Raw genomic sequence first — 23054 nt, 5'->3', positions numbered from 1 at the left:
TTTTGTAAATAAAATTATACCTTAGTGGGTTTTGTGATAATTTTCTAAAACTCACGGGGTGGAGTATCACTTTCTGAAAAATAAGGGGAGTGTTGATAGATTCTACCATTTTTTTAAGACAAAACAAAACATCACTGTTTTATGGGTGTGTCGGGGAGGTGCTCTAAAAAAATTTGACTACTAACCCAACAAATGACATCGTTTCATTTGGTATGTGTCCTTCATGCACATGCACATGGTTTCCCATGCGCACCTGCGCTACTTACTAATTAAAACATTATTTTATTTTTAATTTTTTTTTAAATTATTTTTATTTACCAAAAATGAAGAAAAATGTGCTTTGAGTCCCAGAAAAATATTTAAAAGTACTTTAGAAATGTCAACCAAAAGAATAATGATTTTTAAATAATAAAGAGGGAGGAAAATGGAAACAGTAACAGAAGGAGACAACCTGTAACACCCCAGAAAATCGCTGGACTCCATTCTCCGCTGCCGTCATTTCTACCGGAGCGGATCGGTGGTAGGAGTGGCATAAACGTATCTCTTGGGGTAAGTCAATTTCCCCTTTTTATTTAATTTCTTGCAAATTATAAGACCGATTGATGAACGGATACCACCACGAGAATTTAGGGATGATTCTCTACAAGTCTAGCAGGACGAAATTCTCCTGGGATCGTTGTGGGCAAAACCCTAAATTTGGGGTACGGGGGTTATTAAGGGGCTTATTTTTAATTAATTAGGATTAATTTAGAAATGCGAAAATGTTCGGCGTCTGGAGTTGAAGTAGGATTTCTGAAATTTAGTATCCGAGTGAGCGTCGCGCGGGGTGTAATTTTGGGACCCACAGACAAAATTAAGAAAATTAAGTGGGACTGTTAAATGTTAGTTTAAATATTAATTTGAGGTATATGGAGCCTAGGGAAGATTAGATGAGTATTACTTTGGAGAAATAGATCAATTAATCTAGGAAAAATGCAAATTTCAGGAGTTGAGTTTCGGGCGCCAAGGGCGTAGAATCTGGGTGTTAACGAGTCTCTCAGTAAGTTAGGTAAGGGGAATAAATTATAACAGTATTTTTAGAATTACTGTTTAAATTAATATGTGAAAATGAACATATAGTATTTTCCTTGAAAATGATTATGATATAAATATTAGATAAATTGTGTGGCATGTGAGTAATGTTAAATTGTGGATATTAAATAAAAACTGTGTGGTATGTGACTTATGTTGAAAAATGTGAAATATAACGATGTGTATTTTTTGAGAAAATATTGAAATGAGAATGATTGATGTGATTAGTGAAAAATAATGAAATGTGATATTTCTGTGTGAGTAGAAATTATTTACATGAAAAATAAGTTTGTACAAATTACTGATATAAATGTTTTGGGAAATATGGAAATACGTTAAATATGATATATATTATTATGAGATGATGAAATATGTATAGAAAATGATGAAAATATTTATATTGAACTGAATTGTGATTTATTGAAACATGATTGATGAAATGCCAATACCGCATAATGATTACGGGTAGGTGATATTCCTTTCCTACTGATGCCGTTGGGGAGGTATGCTCAGTATGGAGATTGTGTGTGTGTGAAGTTCCTACTGATGCCGTTGGGGAGGTATGCTCAGTATGGAGACTGTGTGTGTGTGTGTGAAGTTCCTACTGATTCCGTTGGGGAGATATGCTCAGTATGGAGATTGCGTGTGTGTGAAGTTCCTACTAATGCCGTTGGGGAGGTATGCTCAGTATGGAGACTGTGTGTGTGTGTGAAGTTCCTACTGATGCCGTTGGGGAGGTATGCTCAGTATGGAGACTGTGTGTGCGTGTGAAGTTCCTACTAATGTCGTTAGGGAGGTATGCTCAGTATGAAAATTGTGTGTGTGTGAAGTTCCTATTGATGCCGTTGGGGAGGTATGGTCAGTATGGAGACTGTGTGTGTGTGTGTGTGAAGTTCCTACTGATGCTGTTGGGGAGGTATGCTTAGTATGGAGATTGTGTTGTGAGATTCCTACTGATGTCGTTGGGGAGGTATACTCAGTATGGAAATCGTGAATGTGTTGAGAATTGGAATTATGTGATTTAATGTATTATGTAAAGTACATAAATGTGAATTTATGTATACATAGATATATAATGAGTTAAAATGGGAAATGATTATGAAAAATGAAAGAGTGTGTGTTTTATAAAATAAATAATTGAGGCGAAGTGAAACTCTCCGCCTGAGAGCTTATTGAGTAAGGTGAGTGCCCTAATAGGTATCAAATGTGGTCATTCTTGGTTGCATAATGTGTTAAGGCAGAGGGAAGCTACCTGTATGGGCGGGCATTCTTCCCTATTTTCAGGAACTTCACGCGTAATTATATGTGTTGGAAATGAATAAACTTGAGAAATAGTTTTAAATCTTATAAAAGCTTGTGTTGTATATCTATATGATTATGTGAATGTGAATATTAGTGTATTTTCTCAGATGAAATGTTGTTTTGAAAAAAATAAAGCATGTTATAGCTTAACTCATATAGTCACACACTGTAAATAATTTATTCCTTCTTACTGAGATGTGTCTCACCCAAATTATTTAAATTTTTCAAGGAACAGGGATAGGCCAGGTGATAAAGCTCCGTGATCATAGGGAGCTGGGACTCTGATATACAGGGTGAGTTTGGAATAGGGAGGTGTGATTCCCTAGGGTTGTATCATTTTTGGGTATGAGATAGTATCGTGTAAATATGTATATTAGTACTCTAGATATTGTATTCTGGATAATATAACTATATTGTCTTCCGCTATTAGGTTGTAATAATGAAATGACTTTTTACCCGATACCCAATGCGAGTCGGGTTGTATGAATGGTAGTAGAGTTGTTGACGTGGCCGATTTGTGAGTGTTGTAAATGAAGAGTGAATATAAATTTATTTATTTTTTAGTGAAAAAAAAAATTTTGTACGAAAAATCGAGGTGTCGACGAACACAAGCGTTTCGTCAACGAAGGTTCTTCAGGATCTCGTCGACGAGAAGATACCGAGAAGGATTTTTGGAAGTCTAAAATTCGTCGACGAGGGTGCAGGTTCATCGATGAACTTTTTACAGGACTCGTCGACGAGCCGTCGACGAATCTTGTAGTATAAATAGTGCTTAAACTCAGTTTTACGCAAAAATTTCAGCGAAGTCTCTCTTTTTCTCTTTCCTCTCTCTACGGTTCCTCTCCCATTTTTCTTCTATTTCTGCCTCTTCAGTCGCCAGATTGACGATCTGAGGCCACCACGACGCTCCTAGCAGAGTTCTCTCCAAGTTTGCTGGAGCAGATCGTTGGAGGGACGAAGTTGGATTTCATCCCAGATTCAGGGTAAGGTCTTTTAGTCAATTTTTGGCCTTCTGGCAATTGTAGGAAAATGATGCAGGCAAAGAAATATTGATATTTTATTTTGGCGAATGTTGTTTTCAGGGTGTTGTGTAGGAAGCCTTGCGGGGGAAGGACCGATATACGATAAGGGCTTTTTAATAGTCAGGTAAGGGAAATATGTTATGTTAGGCAAATTTAGTATGATTTTCAGTATAGTATATGTATTTATACCAGATTATTATTCACAACAAGAATTAATACAGTTTATCCATTATGTATAATATGTTTTAAATTATTGTGTGGCTTGAGAATATAAATATATTACAGAGTCATGCTTTGCAGTATTTTTTAGAGCTATGCTTTACAGAATATATAGATAGGAAATATTTTATAGTAATTACAGAATACCATGATTATATAGTTGATACAGATACAGTTTACAGTACCATGACATACAGTTTTACAATTCATTTCAGAAATACAGTTTATACAGATATAGTTTATCACAACGTCATGGTTTATATAGTTATTACAGAATCATGATAAAATAGATAGTTGTATATAGAAATGTATTATATAGTATTAGACCCTATTGGACTGTTACAGTTTACAAAGCACGGGTTGCTACATACAGTATATATAATGCAACCACCTATTCAGATAATACGTGGTATAAATGTCGATCGTATAGAGCCCACGAGTGGATAGGCTCCCCATCAAATATGAGTTGAGGAGGGCTGATCAGACCTATGGAGTATAGTAGTTTATCCTGGTCGGCCAGCCAGGGTAGATCTCGCCTACGGGCTGCACAACCCTATCATGAGGGGTTAAATCATGACATATAGTTATTCACAGGAAATTTTTCAATTATTACTATGTATATACAGATTTTCAGAGACAGAAAATATATATTAGAAGTATTTTGAATAGAAACCTAAAGTACAGATATGTTAACCAATAGGGAAAAAGGTGATGATTTATATTACTGGTATTGTATTTACAGATTCAGTGATACATGATTATATAGTAATAGATTTTCACAGTATTGTAACTCATTTGCCACACACTAGCAATAACATATTTCGTCTTACTGAGCATTGACTCATCCCATTACTTTAACATTTTTCAGGTGATCCAGGTAGGCAAGCAGATCAGGCTCGTAGATAGAAGGGCCTCAGTATTGCCCTGACAATAGAGTGAGTATTTTTGGAAGTATTTTTGTAGAGCCCTAGCCAGTTGAGGGTATTTTGGGAAATAGTCATATATGTATATTTTGAAAAATATTTTAGCACTCTGGTATTGTATATAATTATATATGATTATGTTTATTTGATTTCCGTTTCTCGCTGCTTAGGTTGATTGTTGGGTTTAATTCAGTTTGGTATCAGAGTATTATAAATGTTATAGTGTTATAAAAAAAAACCAAGTTAAATAGCAGGTCGTTACAAGAAAAATTTACAAATATTAGAAAATAATATTAAAATGAGAAAATCCTAAAAGTAAAGGGATTTTCTCAATTTTTATATATGAAGTCTAAAAATTCACTGCTTCACTCCTACTCATTTGGAATCATTCAGAATGATAAAAATAACCATAAAAGAGCAAAAATGTAGAAAATTAGTAGGAAAATAGAAACCAGATTTTTATCTCGATTTTCATGTGTGAAACCCAAGACTTCACCAAACTACTCCTAACCATTTCAAATGATTTCGGATCATCTAAAATCGTAAAAAATGATAAAAAGAGCAAAAAATTTAAAATATACAGGAAAATAAAAAATCAATATTTTTGTTTTGATATTTGTGCATAAAGCTTGAAACTTGCTTGAATAATTTCTAACCATTTCATATCATTTTAGATCACCTAAAATGATAAAAATTGATTAGAAAATAGCCGAAAAGTAATAAATTTGCAAAAATGATCAAAAATCAAAGAGGATCGAGCTTCATCTTGTCTTGATTTTCAGTGTAGTACCCAAGATTAGTTGGGACAGTGTTAATGCTGACAAAGGTTATTTTTTTATTTTTTATGTTTTCAATTAGGTAACAATATGGTCCATAGTTTTTAAAACATGACTAAAAATTACCTAAACCAACATTAACTTGATTGACCCGGTTTGAATAAGTTTTAATTGGTTTAAACCACTCAAAATCGAGTCAACCTGCCTCTACTTGAAAAAAAAAAAAATCTTTGATCAAAATATTATAGTTCAATGCAAAAATTATATATATATATATAAAAGGCAACAATATGATCCATAGTTTTTCTATACGAGCCAACTTATCTTTACTTAAAAACCGAAAAAAAATATTGAACACGCGACGCCTTCCAAAGCTCCTACGTTACCACTTATCCAACTTAATATTTTACATAACTAATGTCTTAAGAAATAGACAACTGCATTCAAATACAAGCACATTATGCACATTATAAATGACATTGTATATATTAATGACAATTTGTAATAGTATAATAATATGTTTTAAGAATTTTATGTAGATAGTTGGAACATATTATTTTATTTGTTTGAATTGTCTAAAATGTGACTTTAATCAAACCTTTTATATTATATTGTATAGGATCATTATGATTCTATTTCTCTTATATAAGATGATTTAAATACATGGAAATAAAATATATCGTAATATCATGTTGAGATCACTGGTTTGATCACTGACTTGACCTACTGATCCAATTAATTGAGCTGACTTAGTAACTTCATTGAATGGTCACTGATCCAAATTTTAAAGTAATGACATGGTTAATAAAATTTGCAAACATGAATAATGGGCATAGAATATGTAAAATTTTGTTATGTAAATAATTTGAATTAAGAAAGTAGATTGTTCATGCACATATTTCATAAAAGATGTTGATATACCCCAAATATATCACTTACCATAAGTCCAGAGGAGACTAGAGCTCAGCATTGATGAGGGCAGTTACCACCTAAGTCAATTGCTCAGTTAGAGCAATTAACGCCAACTCCATAATGATCAGAGCAATCTACGCCAACGCTATAATAACAGGAGCGATTCATGCTTGCGCCATAATTCGTCAATAAATGGCACATCCCCCTTGGGTCAAATTCCATCACTATAAATGGGGATTCAGAGAAGAGGTTTAGGTATCTCATTCTAAAATCTACTTTACTGTTGCATAAAAAACCTCTTAAGTTAATCTCTGACTTAGGCATCGGAGAGAACCCCCAGAGTACACTCCGGGTCCTCCAAGTCTTGCTTATTTATCTCTTTTCAGGTGGTTGTGATCAGGGATCATGAATGTCATTCAATTTTTGGCTGCAACAATTGGCGCCGTCTGTGGAAATTTCTTGAGAGGTTTTTTCTTTCAATCCTTGATCATGACTACATCAAATAATTGAAGTTGGATGCATTGGCTAGATTTAGATCGTTAAATGCCCCCATCTGACACCTAGACATACTCGACATCATCCGATCCATTACAGATCGGGACCCTACCCAGCGCAAACTCTTCATTCATGGCCTTGGATGGGACACTACCATCAAAAACCTCCACAATCTCTTCTCCACCTATGGTGACCTCGAAGAAGCCGTCGCGATACTTGGCAAGGTTACCGGAAAAAAGTAAAGGCTACGAGTTCATTACGTTCAAGCACGTCAATGACGCTTTGCTCACGTTGAAGAAGCCAAGTAAGAAAATTGATGAATGAATAACCGAGACCCAGCTTGCAATATTGAGAAATTTTGAATCTAATGTAAATCCAACTACAATTGATGTTTCTATGCGCAAGATTTATGTAGCCAACGTGCCTATTCTCAAGGTATGATTTTTTCTCCATCATACAATAATAATTCTCAAAAAAAAAAAAAAAAAAAAATAGATGCCACAGTTTCAACGCTTAAAGAGCTCCACCTTAATGGCTAATAATAATTAATAGGATGTTCAAGTTATTTAATTGATTGAATAATGATCTATGCACCAAATGCATAGTGGGGTCATGAAAGCTGCACTGTTAGTCAAATAAACAAGGCCAAGCTTTGAAATTCCAATGGGTTGGCCGAATGCACCAAGGTGTTGACAATAATGACTCTTGCACATTCATGTGCGTTAAACAGGGAATTTGAAATTGCAATTGAAAATTTGAGTTGAAATTGCAACGCACACTGAAGTTGCACAATTGTAGCAACTGTAATCGTTAAAACCCCAAACAGCAAAACCGAACTCCTTAGTGACATTCTGTCGAGCACCTGGAGCTCAATCAGCTGAACAATCCACACCATAATCAAAACAAATAGTAACAAAATCACCGTCATCAATGGTAGACATCTCGCAGATCTCAATCTCAAACTTCAATCTGCCACTGCACTCACAACCCCATGTCCAAAAAATCTAACATGGGACTTACGGATCAATTGGGATACAATCAAATAATTTAAGTTTATAGACCACACAGATGACACAGATGACGCAAAAATAGTCTGTGAAATCTATAACACTACATGCTCACCTGCAGTTCCCTTTACCGTAAATGATCGAACACTTGGTGCATACACGTCCAAACCCTTTGAAACAAATCCATCTTGAACCAATTTTGAATCCTAACTGATATTGAAAATACCAGAACTCACATCTTTAACCCCAATGAAATCAAAACTGCAAGAACCTGTCGAATTGAACAACCATCCCGACATCATAAATTACCAAAATGTTACTAAAGATATAATCCAAAAGATAAGCACAACTCATTAGGCAAGGAAGAATTGACCCAATTGGAGAGCAACACTCGTGAGGCCAGAAGATTGCCCAAAAAATGAACACAACTCATTAGGCAAGGAAGAATCGACTCAACTAATGAGCAACGCTCGTGAGGCCAAAAGACTGCCTAAAAAATGAGCACAACTCATTAAGCAAAGAAGAATCGGCCCAACTAATGAGCAATGCTCGTGAGGCTAGAAGACTATCCAAAAAATGAGCACAACTCATTAGGCAAGAAAGAATCAGCCTAACTAATGAGCAATGCTCGTGAGACCGGAAGAATGCCCAAAAAATGAGCATAACTCATTAAGCAAGGAAGAATCAGCCCAACTGACAAGCAACGCTTATGAGGTTAGAAGACTGCCCAAAAAATGAGCATAGCTCATTAGGCAAAGAAGAATTGGCCCAACTGACATGCAACGCTTGTGAGGCCTAGAAACGGCCCAAAATATGAGTATAACTCATAAGGTCAGAAATGACAAAAAATAAGAGCACGACTCATTAAGCCACAAGCAGCCCAAAATGCCTTAAGAAGAGCTGTTCGACAGAAGAAAAAAAACAACAACAACAACAACAAAAACTTTCGAATTTTGGAAGCCAGTTTCAAAAATTCGAAACTGAAGGGGGGGAGGGGGAATGATATACCCCAAATATATCACTTACATAAGTCTAGAGAAGACTAGAGCTCAACATTGATGATGACAGTTACCACCTAAGTCAACTGCTCAGTTAGAGCAATTGACGCTAGCTCTATGATGACCAAAACAATCTATGCCAATGCTATAATAACTGGAGCGATTCACGCTTGCGCCATAATTCGCCAATAAATGACACATCTCCCTTGGGTCAAACTCCATCACTATAAATGAGGATTCAGAAAATAGGTTTAGATATCTCATTCTAAACTCTAGTTTACTGTTGCATAAAAGGAATGATATACCCCAAATATATCACTTACATAAGTCTAGAGAAGACTAGAGCTCAACATTGATGATGACAGTTACCACCTAAGTCAACTGCTCAGTTAGAGCAATTGACGCTAGCTCTATGATGACCAAAGCAATCTATGCCAATGCTATAATAACTGGAGCGATTCATGCTTGCGCCATAATTCGCCAATAAATGACACATCTCCCTTGGGTCAAACTCCATCACTATAAATGAGGATTCAGAAAAGAGGTTTAGATATCTCATTCTAAACTCTAGTTTACTGTTGCATAAAAGGAATGATATACCCCAAATATATCACTTACATAAGTCTAGAGAAGACTAGAGCTCAACATTGATGATGACAGTTACCACCTAAGTCAACTGCTCAGTTAGAGCAATTGACGCTAGCTCTATGATGACCAAAGCAATCTATGCCAATGCTATAATAACTGGAGCGATTCACGCTTGCGCCATAATTCGCCAATAAATGACACATCTCCCTTAGGTCAAATTCCATCACTATAAATGGGGATTCAGAAAAGAGGTTTAGATATCTCATTCTAAACTCTAGTTTACTGTTGCATAAAAAACCTCTCAAGTTAATCTCTGACTTAGGCATCGGAGAGAACCCCTGAAATACACCCCGAGTCCTCCAAGTCTTACTTATTTATCTCTTTTCAGGTGATCGTGATCAGAGATCGTGAAGGTCGTTCAATTTTGGCTGCAACAGATGTAACTCGAGATATTAAGTAATTGAAACATCCAAGAACATGCAACACACTTTGCAGTTGTTCTCATTGTGGGTTGAGTCTTGATACTAGCATCATCTTGCCGATAGGAGTTATTGGCAATTCGGAGTTTTTGATTGTTTATATTTAGAATTACTTTCTCTTTGTCTCCAATCAGGTGATTGGAATATCCATAACCAATTATCCAATCATTATCATTATCATAATTAATTTGTATACCACTTACTGCAATAAGTGATGATTCTTTTTTTTTTTTTGGATTACGGACTGGGTATCTGCGCGTCCGTTTTACGGTCCACTTGATTCTTCCTCTAGTTCAATAATGCAAGAAGCAACATATTTTTTGTTAAATTTGTACTTTATTATCGTACAAGATGTTTCGAGGCCCTATTCTCCTCGGTATCATCCCTTCTCATGATAAATATTGCAGCATTTTCTTCTACTCATCTATGCAAACAATCTCGACTAAAGTGTCCTATTTTGCCACAATTTAATATTGATTATTTTTTCATCTTCATAAGGGATAGAATGGAGTATGGATAATTTTATCTTCAAAGCCCTTTGAAAGCAACCCAAAAATGCACATTTCTCTCTCCTCTAGCTTAGGCCAATGAGCACAAAAAGTAGATTAGCTAGTAGACGTGTACAAAACTAAAGAAGAATGCAATGAATATAAAACAAAAGGCATGCTTGTTTTTCAAAAAAATAAAACGAAAGAGCAAGAAGACCTTAGCAAATAATGGCAGGACTCATTTAGGGCGCATTTGTCTTTGGGGATGCCCTTTGCGCTTGGCTTTAAGGGTACAAGACACCTCAATTCCCTGCGCGTGGTGCGCACCCTCTCCCAAACCCTGCAATCTGCCCCGCAGCGCAGACCATGATGAAGCATCCAATGTATTGTAGCCGCTTCTTCTCTGTAAAATACTTGCCATGATAGTGACCTCCCCCCCTTCTTCTACCCATCTCTCATCTCGTCAAACCTCGTCAAACCCATCTCTCACGCTTTGTATCTTTCTCCATCACCGTTTTGGGTGCTGTGTCCTTTATTTCTCTTCTAGCTTTGGTAGTGATTGTATTCACCGTTGCTTTCTCTTTCTCTCTCCTCCTTTTTTCACCTCAACTATAATTGCTACCCAGATGACTGTCGGTGGAGTTCTGGGCATCTTAGGAAAAATATTCCATGATTGCCGATGGGTTTGGGTAGCTTTCGAGGTTAATAGTGCTCTCTCTTTCTCACTCACCTCAACGTTACGGTTGGGTTCAGGGTCTTCGCTCTGCACCTCTCGGTTTTGGTGACGATAATGGTGGATGATCCTTGAGCTGTAACGGATGATTTATGCTACATGAGCCAGGTGAGAGTGATTAACAAGGTTCAAGTCACCTTCCACTTCTTTAATTTCACTTCTCTCTCTCTCTCTCTCTCTGGGTTTTGCTGTCGTAGCTCGCTTGTTGAGTTGGGTATTTTGATTTTTCATCTTTCTGCTGGAGTTGCTTGTTGATAACTAGAATTTGGAGTTGCCATTCTCATGATCAATTGTATAAGGAGTCTAATACGGTCAAATTATTCTTGTAAAATTGTCCCTGACATAGTCAGCTACTTAATTTTGATTCTAGATATAATATTGATATGGCGCTAGTCAGCACGAAATTGTATAATTTGTATGCAGTGATGACTGGTGAATATATTGATATAAGTGGATTCTTCTTCTCATGGCCTTATCTCTGAGTTCTGTATACTCTCCTGTCTCAATTTCTATTTCCAATTTGTAATCTTCATTTCTTTTTCGTATAGAAGTAGATAGAAGTGAGGAATTCGGCACTTTGACAATGGTTTGCAGTTATCTTTCGAATTTCAGTGTTTTATGTTCTTCTAAAGTGGTGTTAGCTTGCTCCTTTCAGGCCACCGATGGCTCTGACCCAAATCACGGTACAGAGGCTGTCTGTATCTTACTATCTTGCGTCACTGACTACAGAGTTCTATAGTAATTCATCCCTTCACTCCCTTTTCCCGTTTGGTATAGTCACATGGTTTGCCTCTATTTTGTGGAGTTCATGAGGTAGGCGATCCAACAGCCAGAGACATGAAAACTGATAGCTCAACACCATGTATGAATTCCCCAATGCCCTTTTTATTTTTTTATTTTTTTGAGTGAACAAGAGGCTCTAATTTTTATGGAATTTGCATCCCCATCATGTTGATGTTCAGTGCTTCAACTGGGGTTACTCTACCTATTGAGAATGATATGCGAATTTACTACAATTATGAGAATTAGCTAAAAAAAAATGAAAGGGAATTAACAGCTCTGCTATTCTCTGTTTATGAGCTAGGTTCGTGCAGTGAAATATAAATGACCTTTAACTTAAGCAAGGATATCTGTAACTATTTCTTGAGTCAAGTGATTAATGGGATTTTTCTTCATGAAACACAGCACCTATATATTAGTTAAAGGGTTTTCATTTTGTCTGAAGAACAGTTAGATGTACCGAGTCCATTAACTGCTTGCACTGCTACGTGCAGTTTGAATAAGAATATAGTTTCTGAATTCAACATGTAAGTGCGCATGTATAGAATGTACTCATTTAAATGATTGGAGGTACGGATGGCTCAGGCAGTGACTTGACAAGTTGTGGGGTGACTCAATGGAACAAGTTCTTAATATTTTGTCCCATGCATCAACTTATATTGACCATGTTTCCAAAAGAAATAGAAGAAAAAAACTATTCCTGTGTTTGGGAGCTTGGGGTTTTTGAATTTTGTGCTGATTTGGACAAAGCATAGTACAAAAGTTGTATAAAATATTTGTGTTTTGTCCAAAAACCTATACAAATCCATATCTAAGGCCTGAAATCCATGCTCCCAAACACAACCTATGTGTTTTTCCCCCCAAATAATTAAATGATTTTACTTGGTTTTTATTCTATTTGGTGCTTGTTTATGGATGACATTTATATGATTTCTGCTAGACTAGGTTGTCATAGAATTTTATACTCCCTTTTTTGTTCTTGACTAGAACTGAAATGATGGACCATAAGGCATGGCTTTGGAGGAAGAGGTCCAGCGAAAAGACAATTTTTGTTTCAGAGAAAGCCGACCCTTCTTTTAAGGGGAATGAAAAAGAGGTAATGGAAGCTTCTCTTCTTCAGACAACTCTACTTTAGTTGATTTTTTTTTCTTTTTTATATTTTTTCAACTTTTTACTTATTGTGATGTAAAATAATTTTTCTCTTTATTGCATTCTCCAATTTTTATTTTTATTTAGTGTTATAAATAAGGATCGGATATAGGTTGCACAACGGAATAAAAACGCAACAAGAAAATTAAACTTAACCAGAAAATAAGAAACAACAAGAAGGACACTTGTTGACTAGTCTAGCCACTCGTCGACGATCCTTTAAATCTGCTCTCGGTATCTTAGAAATTCTGAGTTTTTCGTGCTTTCGAGATCTACTCATTGACAAGGACAGGGCACATGTCGACGAGGATAGGACACTTGTCGACGAGTCCCTTCTGTTGCTCTGCATCAAGAATACATCTATATGCTTTTCCTCCCTTTGTTTATAAACCCAAAAAGTATAAGAGCCACACCATCAACAACAATCTCCACCTTGGCGATTATACGCCCCTTAGAAGAACCTGAAAAACATATCTGACTGCTTCACCTTGAACTCGGAATGCCCGGTTTGGTATGTCTCCATTCTATCACTTGGATACATGGAGTAAGTCCAAACAATGCTTGAACTTTTCAGAAATAACTGATTTCGTCAACATATCTGCTGCATTTTCAGAAGTGTGAACCTTCTCCAATATAAGTTCACCTGAAGTAATCAACTCTCGAATCTTGTGAAACCTTACATCAATATGTTTAGTTCTAGTATGGTATACCTGATTCTTCGTCAAGTAAATGACACTTTGACTATCAGAATGCAGCACCACTCCATCTTGCTATAATCCTAGCTCTTTGACCAAACCGGTAAGTCATAAGGCTTTCTTTGCAGTTTCGGCAACTGCCATATATTTTGCCTCAGTCGTGAACAATGCTACCTGAGATTGAACCATAGATTTCCAACATATAGGTCCTCTTACAAGGGTAAAGATATAATCCGTGGTAGACCTTCTGTCATCCATATCTCCTTCATAGTTAGCATCAACAAACCCCATAACTGAAGGACAACCCTATTGCTTGCCGAATATAATGTCATATCCCGATGTACCCCGTAAGTATCTGAATATCCATTTGACGGTTTCCCAATGTTGTCTTCTTGGATTAGAGAGAAACTTACTCACCACGCTCACAGCATGTGCCAAATCTGGCCTCGTACATACCATGACATACATTAAACTCCCTACAACGTTAGCATAGGGGATCTTGGACGTGTCCCAAATATCCTCATCCGTACTTGGGCAATCTGCTGTACACAACTTAAAATGATTCGCTAGAGGCGTACACACTGGTTTTGCATTAGCCATGCTAAACCTCTCCAACACCTTATGCACATAACCGCCCTAAGATAGCCATAACCTCCTTGCAGTTCTGTCCCGGCGAATCTCCATCCCAAGTATTTTCTTGGCTGAATCAAGATCTTTCATGTCAAATTCCTTATGCAACAGTTCCTTTAATTGATTCATCTTAGTTAAATCTTTTGCGGCTATCAACATGTCATCGACATACAATAACAAGAAAATAAGAGAACCATCCTCAAGCTTATTCACATATACGTAGCAGTCATACTCACACCTTTTGTAGCCAATCTTGATCATGTAGGAATCAAATCTTTTATACCATTGCCTTGGAAACAGTTTTAACCCGTAGAGAGATTTCTTCAACTTACAAACTATGTTTTCTTTCTCTAGTTCATTGAATCCTTCTGGCTGTACTATGTAAATTTGTTCCTCCAAGTCACCGTGAAGAAACGCCGTCTTCACATCCATTTGTTCCAAATGAAGATCATAATGGACTACCAACCCCAACACAATCCTGATAGAAGTATGTCGGACCACAAGTGAAAAGATCTCATCGTAATCTATTCTCTTATTCTGTGAGTATCCTTTTGCCACCAATCTTGCCTTGAATTTTTCTTTTTCCTTTTCTGAAATTGTCTCCTTCTTCCTATATACCCATTTGCAACCTATTGGTCTCTTCCCATCTGGAAGCTCCACCAAATCCCAAGTTTGATTTTTCTGTAGTGATTCCATCTCCTCAGTCATTGCTCCCATCCACCTACCTTTCTCTTGACCATGTATTACCTCTTGAAATGTAGTTGGATCGTTACAATTAGTAAGAAAAGCGTAAGACAGTAATTCTTCAAACTCATACCTTGGCGGAGACCTGATAGTGCGTCTGGATCTCCGTATAGGAAGATCGTCAACTTGCTGGTTTCCCGAGTTAGAGCTCCCTGCAACCGTAGGACCATGATCATTTCCATTGCCCTGAGCTTCCAACTTCACCTGCACAACATGTTTATCACTACCCCAGTTTTCTGGCTTCTGTTTCTGTTCATCACTATCTTGAGTACGCTTCACTATAGCCTTCTCATCAAAGACTACATCTCTGCTGCTCACCACCTTGTTTGCCACTGGGTTCCATAGCTTGTACCCCTTTTTACCTTTCGGATATCCCAAAAAAATGCAACGACGAGACATCGGGTCAAGTTTAGACCTCTCCTCAGTAGACACGTTAACATAAGCTGGACGCCCGAATACTTTCAATTCAGAGTAGTCTACTGCACTTCCCGTCCATACCTCTTCTGCTACTTTACCCTTTAGTGACGCCCTTGATGATCGGTTTATATCAAAAAACAAGTCATACTAATTGTCATACCTTCGACTTAAAGCATTTGATTCTCCTCCCCGTCTAGTTTTCCACTTCAGCCTTCCAAATCTTGAACCTGACAAATGTTTCAGACTTATGCTGCATGAAGTATACCTAGACTTTCCGTAAGTAATCATCAATAAAACTCACATAATACACATGCCCACCATTTGATGCAACTCTAACCGGGCTCCAAACTTGGAATGCACATAATCAAGAATACCTTTCGTCTTGTGAATAGCTGACTTGAATTTTGCCCTGTTTTGTTTTCCAAGCATACAAACCTTGCAAAAGTCCACCTGACATGATTTCAAACCTTTCAAGAGTTTCCTCTTGTGTAATTCTTTCATACCATGTTCCCCTATATGCCCAAGATGCATATGCCACAAGACGGTCTCATCAGATTCAGCATCTAAGGTTGCAGCTCCACCTACAATAGTAGTTCCTTGCAATGTGTAGATATTCCCATCTAGCTTTTGCTCTTTCATCACTGTTATATTTCCTTTCCATACTTTCATAACTCCACATTCGGACGTGTAATTGAAACCATTACAATCCAAAGTATAAAGTGATATCAAACTCTTCCTCAACTTTGGTATATGTCTTACATTGCTCAAGATTCTCACAGCACCATCAAACATTTTTATCTTAACACTTCTTATACTAATGATTTTACAAGAAACATCATTACCCATAAGAGTTGAACCTGAATTCACTAACCTATAACTGCTGAACCACTCCTTGTTTGGAGTCATGTGGTAAGAACATACTGAATCAAGTATACAAGAGTCCGTAAAATTATCCGACCCCAATGAAACTGAAAGAACATCACCATCGCTGCAAACTGAACCTCCTTCTTGAACCTCATTCGCTGACTTCGAAACCCCCTCATGCTTTTCAGCATTTCCCTTCTTCCAATCTGGACACTCCGGTTTCACATGCCCATTTTTATCGCATTTATAACACCGGATTTCCTTTTTCTTCTTGGATTGAGTGCGAGATTTTTGACTTAACCCACTTTTGAACTTTCCTTTGCCACACTCATTATTACCTTTTACCACAAGTCCTTCTCTTTCATTACATATTTTCAGCCTTTGATGAAAATTCAGTAAGGCGCTTGTTACCTTTTCTCAATCAAGAGTCTCTTTTCCCTATGTAAGAGTGGTGACCAGATTTTCATAAGTATGAGTCGACGGCAAGTAGTTTAGCCACATCAACGCCTTGTCATCTTCATCAAACTTAACATCAACTCTTAAAGGCATTAATATGTTGATCTAAGTTTGATCATTCAACCATCTTAAGTCAATAAAGACGCTGCTTAAGAAAATGTTTATTATTGAGTGATTTGGACATGTACCGGCTTTCGAACTTTTGCCATATAGCCGTTGGAGAATCCTCCTCCATCACACGATAGAGAACTTTGTCGGCCAAACACAAGCGTATTATAGAAGCGGTCTTTGCTTTCAAATCTCCCTATGTTGCCTCATTCATTCCTTCCGGTTGAACGTCTAGTAAAGCCTTAGTCATTCCTTGTTGCACAAGAATATCCTTGACTCTCCTCTGCCATAAAACAAAATTTCTGGTTCCATCGAATTTGAAAATGTCAAATCTTGCAGAAGATGATCCCGATGCCATGACAACAATCGCTCTGATACCAATTTGTTGTAAATAAGGATCGGATATAGGATGCACAGCGGAATAAAAACGCAACAAGCAAATTAAAATCAACCAGAAAATAAGAAACAACAAGCACAACAACAAGATTTATGTGGTTCAGCAAAGCCTACATTCACAGAAGCAATGACACAAGAATTTCACTAAGGAAATAACAAAGTATACAGTACACTTCACAAATGATCACACTCACTGTCAATACACGCCCAGAATGACATATATAACTGTCCCTTGGAGGTTTCCCTCCAATTACCCAACCACCCCAACGTTCAAATTCAAAATTTAAAAAACTGCTCGCAGCCCAGAAACACTCGTCGACGAGAACAGGAGATTCATTGACGAGACAAAGAAGGACACTCGTCAACTAGTCTAGCCACTCGTCGAGGATCCTTTAAATTTGCTCTCGATCTCTCAAAATTTTTGAGTTTTTCTTGCTCTCGGGATTTACTCGTCGACGAAGACAGGACATTTCTGTTGCTCTGTACCAAAAATACATCCATATGTTTTTCCTCCCTTTGTTTATAAACCCATAAAGTATAAGAGCCACACCATAAACAACATTTAGTCTATCTGACTATGCATTCACAATTTGTAATCAAATGGGGTTAGAAATAGATGATTTTAATTCAATCCACAATTCCACATTTTCTTTGTATTTTAAAGAATCATATGCCTATTTATTTAGATTTTTGAAGTGTCTGTAGTAAGAGTATTCTCTCATCTAGTCTTTCTATCAAACCTCTATAACAGAGGAAAAAGATAACAATGTGTAGCATATAAGAAATATACCAAAGAAATTATGAGACTACTGGGGAAGAAATTATATTGCTTCCTTTTGCAGCATCAAACATTTGCCCTTGTCAACTCCTTCAAGTTCAATATGGCAGCTGTATTGGAGTTGTGCCTACCACAATGAAGCATTGCAAATATTTTACTATATAAAATGTTTATCTATCCATATATTCAATGCATTCCTATGCATCAAGTTGTAGGAATGCAAAAGGCACCAATCCCAATGCTGAAATGGCAAAAAATATGTAATCATGTGTGTTGCCCAAGGTGTGACAGCAATTTGGCTGCATGGTAGAGGCTCAGGTATAGGTTAACTTACAATGGGAATGTGATGCTTGGGCTGCTGTAAGGTATAAAGGATTTGTGTAGCGCACTCATGATTTGCTATAGCTTTTGGTATGGTGGTAGGAGCTCAGTCCTAAATGTAGTCTACATTATAAGCTCCTTGCTTGATCCCCATCCCTTCAATTTTGTGCCTGTGTATTTGAAAAAATTAGCATTGACTATAAAACTATATCTCAGCTCATTGAGAAATGTAAAACTGTCCTAGTGAGGTTTTGTCCCAACTCATTATACATGCATTTTCTTGAAAGTTTATGCTACATGTATAAAATTGCTGATTTTCTCCATATGAACATTTAATTAATATTGGATTTGTTAAATCCGAATTGTTGCATTGATATTTTTTTATTAAACACAGGGGCTTCCAACTGTGAAAGCACCAGAGAGGTCTGTAAAAAATCTAAATGAGAAGCTGGCATCTGTTATTTGTGATTGTAATGCAAAAGACGAACTTGTCACAAAACATGCAAAAATGGCTCAGGAAGCCATTGGAGGTAATTTTCTCTTAACTTCTTTCTTTCATGATTTTTCTATTTAGGCTAAACATTCTGATATCTGCAGATTGTCCTTTTATAATTCCTATTTTTTGGAATGGTGCTCATGACTTTTCTGATCCCATAAATGAATAAATTTCTTCTAGGTCGGGAGAGAGCAGAAGCAGATGCAGTTTATCTAAACCAAGAGCTACATAAAGCTTTACAGGAGGGAGAAGCTGCAGAAGAAAGATTAACTCACTTGGATGCTGCACTAAAAAAATGTATGCAACAATTAAGCTCTGTTCAGGAAAAACAGGAGGCAAGGATCCATGATGCTGTTATGGAGAGAACAAGAGAATTTGAACAGGCACAGAAGAAGTTGGAGGAGAACTTAGCAGAAACAAGTAAAAGGCTAGCTAATTTGGCTGTTGAGAATACTCATATGAGTAAGGCTCTCCTTGTCAAAGAGAAATTGATTGAAGATCTAATTAAATGCAAGTCTCAGAGAGACGCAGAGTTCAATGCATTGATGTCTAGATTAGATTCCTCAGAAAAAGAAAATGCTTTTCTAAGATATGAGTTTCACATGCTAGAGAAGGAGCTAGAAATTCGGAATGAAGAGAGAGAATTCACCCGGCGATCTATGGAAGCATCACATCTGCAACACTTGGAGAGTGTGAAGACAATCGCAAAGTTAGAAGCAGAGTGTCAGAGATTACGCGTCCTGTTGCGAAAGCGGCTACCTGGTCCAGGTGCTTTGGCCAAGATGAAGGGTGAAACTGAAATGCTGGGAAGGGATCAGACAGAGATGAGAAGGAGAAAGCTGAATCCTTTAACAGGTGGCTTGATTGTAAGAGACCCCATGATAGAAAAATCTCCTGAAATTCCCAGCAAGAAAATCAGTTACCTTATTGAGCGTCTATGTGATGTGGAGGAAGAAAACAAGGCTCTCAAAGAAATCATAACCAGGAAAAATGATGAAATTCGTTCTTCAAGAATCATGTGTGCTCAAACAAATTCCAAATTGGCACTCATTGAGGCTCAGCTTGGGGAGCTTTCAAAGGGACAGAAGTATATGGAGTTGACAAGGTGTAGTCCTATATCCAATGAACTCTCTCTAACATCAGGTTACGATATTGGCAGTGGGGATGATATTAGCTGCTCTGGATCTTGGGCTTCTGCCTTAATGACAGAATTAGAGCATTTCAGGAATGGGAAAACTAGGAACCCATCAAATATTGAAGTGTCTGATATAAGATTAATGGATGATTTTGTTGAGATGGAGAAATTAGCAATAGTTTCTGTGGATACACCTTTTGCAAGTTCTCACGTTTCCTCAGATGCATGTAGTGCACTCAGAAATACTCCAAAAAAGGAGGCCTCTAGCTATCACCCTGAGTTGACAGGTAAGGAGCTAGTTCCAGTTGCACAAAGTCATTCTGGATTAAGTGACACAAAGCAGTGTATTCAACCAAAAGATGAACCAAATGCAAGACCTTATGATTGGATTCAGCATGTTCTGAAGGCAATCTTGGAAGAAAATCGTGTCTCAAAAAGAAGCCTTGATGAACTTCTTGAGGAGATTAGAATTGCTGTGGCTTATATAAACCATCCAAGCACCACTGAAACAGATGTGGCAGCAATCTCGGGGCATCCTAGGGAGTCTGACACTCTCGATAGTAGTGGCTACATCACTTGGAGGTCTCCAAATACTTCTCCAATGGTAAATCCTCTCAATAAAGCATCTAGCATTCACAGGTCATCTGAAGAAACGAGCAGCCAACACATTCAATCTAATTTGTGCAAGTCAATTTGTAGAATTATTGAGCTTATTGAAGGGATTTGCCTGACATCTTCAGAAGAGAATAATAATAAACAAACATGGCTGGATAGGGATCAGAACGCCTTCCCATATAAGAATTCAATGACTGCAGATTACTTGGTTCGTGTTTTCCAATGGAGAAGCTCTGAAATAAGTGTTGTTCTGCAGCAGTTCATTCAGACTTGTAATGATCTGCTGAAAGGAGAGGCTAACCTGGAAAAATTTATTGAGGAATTGACATCTGCATTGGACTGGGTTATGACCAAATGCATCACCTGTCAAGATGTTACTAGCACGAGCGATAAGATCAAGAAGCATTTTGGTTGGGAAAAATCGCTGAGTGACAATGAATTTGGAGCACGAGTATGCAACAATACACCTTTGGAATCTGATAAGACTAATCTGTCAGAAGAACATTCATCATCTCTGCCTCCAGTTGCTTCCTCAAATGGGCAAAACAGAATGATTTTAAGGGAGAAGATTCAGCCTAATCTGCAAGAAGAAAATAGGGAATTAGAGGATAAGTTGAAGGCTATGGAATCTGAGAAGAAAGATTTAGAGGCAAGGCTGCAGTTGGCTAATGATAAGAATGAGGTCTTGACTATTCAGCTTCAGGAATCTGAACAAAGCACTGGAAGCCTGCGAAGAGAACTTGAAACTTTGAAAGCATCAAGGGTTCTTATTGAGGATCAGATTGAAAATCAAAAGTTGATTAATGAAGATCTTGATACCCAGCTCTCAGTTGCAAAAGTTAAACTGAATGAGGTTCTCCAAAAGCTTTCTTCTTTGGAAGTGGAGTTGGAGGATAAGAGTAACTGCTGCGAAGAATTGGAGGCAATGTGTCTTGAGCTTCAGCTCCAGCTAGAAAGGTAAGTCATTGATCATGGTTTTTTGCTTTTTTCCTTGTATAGAAACTGAAAATGAATTTTACTGTAATAAGGGACTGATGTCTTGAATATTTAATTCCCAGCATTGCAAAGAAGGAAATCCCAAAGTACAATGTAGATCAAGAGGGAAAGCAACTTCAATCTGTAAGTTTTATGTTTTCCCTTCAAAACAATACTCTTTTGTTGACTGCCAATTCCAATATAAAACAATTGCATTCCATTGGATGAACTGAAATGTCAAAAGTATTTTGTGGTACTAATTTGTTGAGCTACGTTCTCTAAATCTGTAGCTGGATTATTGAAACCAACAATGTGTGTGCGTGTGTGTCTGTGTGCGTGTGTTTTGTTTAATACAAGTCACTTTTGGCATTGGTATTTATAACATTGCAAAACTTTTAAGAAACTGTAAAACCGAAGAAATATATTACAATTTGTTATTTAAGCTTACATAATTATATTGATTTATTCTTAGTTGTAAATAAAGAATAAAAGCATGATCGCAGAGAACAAGAACTTATAACTGCTAAACTAAGGCCAACCTTTTGATATTTGCAGGGTTTAGAGATAACAGCAGCTTCTGTAAAGTTGGCAGAGTGCCAAGAAACAATCCTTAACCTGGGGAAGCAGCTGAAGGCACTGGCCTCACCAAGGGAAGCGGCACTTTTTGACAAGGTGCTCTCAACCTCTGACACTACCAAATATAAGAACTTGAGCCATCGCTCCTCCCTGCGCGATCGGATGAAGGCTGATGATGGTAATGAGGTTCTGAAATCTTCAAAGATTATAGAAATTATAAGCACCATAGAGACGCAGAAACCACCTGGTATTGAATATGATAGCTGCCATATGGTGCCCACTTCCATTGCCCCTGAAAGACCTCCAGATGCATCCCTTGGCATAAAGCAAAGAATAGGTACACCTGCAGTTGGGACTCTAGCTGTTGTGCCAAATAAGAAACTGAGAGGAGGAGTGGGTGGGTTTGTAAGGAAGCTACTGCTAAGAAGGAAAAGAAGCAAGAAGACATCTATATCCCTTGCCCATTAGTGCTTGCAGAGTGAAGCAGCAAAGCCTGGCTGTGTTCATGGTTTGAGAGTTTCAGTGTTCGTGATTTGAGAGGGAGCGAGCTTGTATGGGATTGCAAGTAACAGTGATGTAAATATAGTTATGTGGGTGCAAAGACATTTAGAAATCTATAATAACATGAATAATTGATCAGTGAGATGCCAATTCCCGGAGCTGGTAACGAGTAGGGATCAGGGTTCATTTTGGGTAAAATACTCAAATTCAATTTAATTAAAAAATATTAAGTACAAAAATTGACTCGAACTCAATTTATTACAAAATTGTTAAATTCAAAGTTAATTCAGCTATAAATTCTTAAAATTCAAGCTTGATTCGATTATAAATTAATATTAAATATATATCATGTACATATAATATTAGATATTTTTATATAATATATTATATATATGAAAAAATAAA

At 37.2% G+C, this 23054-nt stretch overlaps 1 protein-coding gene across 6 annotated transcripts; it reads left to right on the top strand.

Moving 5' to 3' along the window:
- The first annotated feature begins 10474 nt into the window (after positions 1-10474).
- LOC131154877 (filament-like plant protein 7) lies at positions 10475-22799 on the top strand. Of its 6 annotated transcripts, none has more exons than XM_058107676.1 (7): positions 10475-11121; positions 11562-11875; positions 12781-12889; positions 18746-18881; positions 19028-21554; positions 21656-21716; positions 22128-22799. In XM_058107676.1, exons 3-7 carry the CDS (start codon positions 12788-12790, stop codon positions 22614-22616), a joined length of 3315 nt encoding a protein of 1104 aa, XP_057963659.1. In that variant the 5' UTR covers positions 10475-11121; positions 11562-11875; positions 12781-12787; the 3' UTR covers positions 22617-22799. The 6 variants fall into 6 exon arrangements, with proteins under 6 accessions (XP_057963659.1, XP_057963665.1, XP_057963661.1 ...); XM_058107678.1 differs by having other exon boundaries at positions 10526-11121; positions 11669-11751; XM_058107680.1 differs by having other exon boundaries at positions 10526-11121; positions 11669-11875.
- The last annotated feature ends 255 nt before the right edge of the window (positions 22800-23054 follow it).

This window comes from Malania oleifera, chromosome 5 (genome assembly GCF_029873635.1).
Source record: "Malania oleifera isolate guangnan ecotype guangnan chromosome 5, ASM2987363v1, whole genome shotgun sequence".
Taxonomy (NCBI): domain Eukaryota; kingdom Viridiplantae; phylum Streptophyta; class Magnoliopsida; order Santalales; family Ximeniaceae; genus Malania; species Malania oleifera.
The sequence above is the reverse complement of the archived record's forward strand: the minus strand, read 5'-3'. Positions and strand labels throughout refer to the sequence as shown.

Excerpts from the sequence above, each read along its gene's own strand:
- LOC131154877 (XM_058107682.1), top strand. The coding sequence starts at position 12,788 with ATGATGGACCATAAGGCATGGCTTTGGAGGAAGAGGTCCAGCGAAAAG. Across the intron at positions 12,890-18,745 it reads TTAAGGGGAATGAAAAAGAG|GGGCTTCCAACTGTGAAAGC; the intron begins GTAATGGAAGCT and ends TATTAAACACAG. Across the intron at positions 21,717-22,127 it reads AGGGAAAGCAACTTCAATCT|GGTTTAGAGATAACAGCAGC; the intron begins GTAAGTTTTATG and ends TGATATTTGCAG.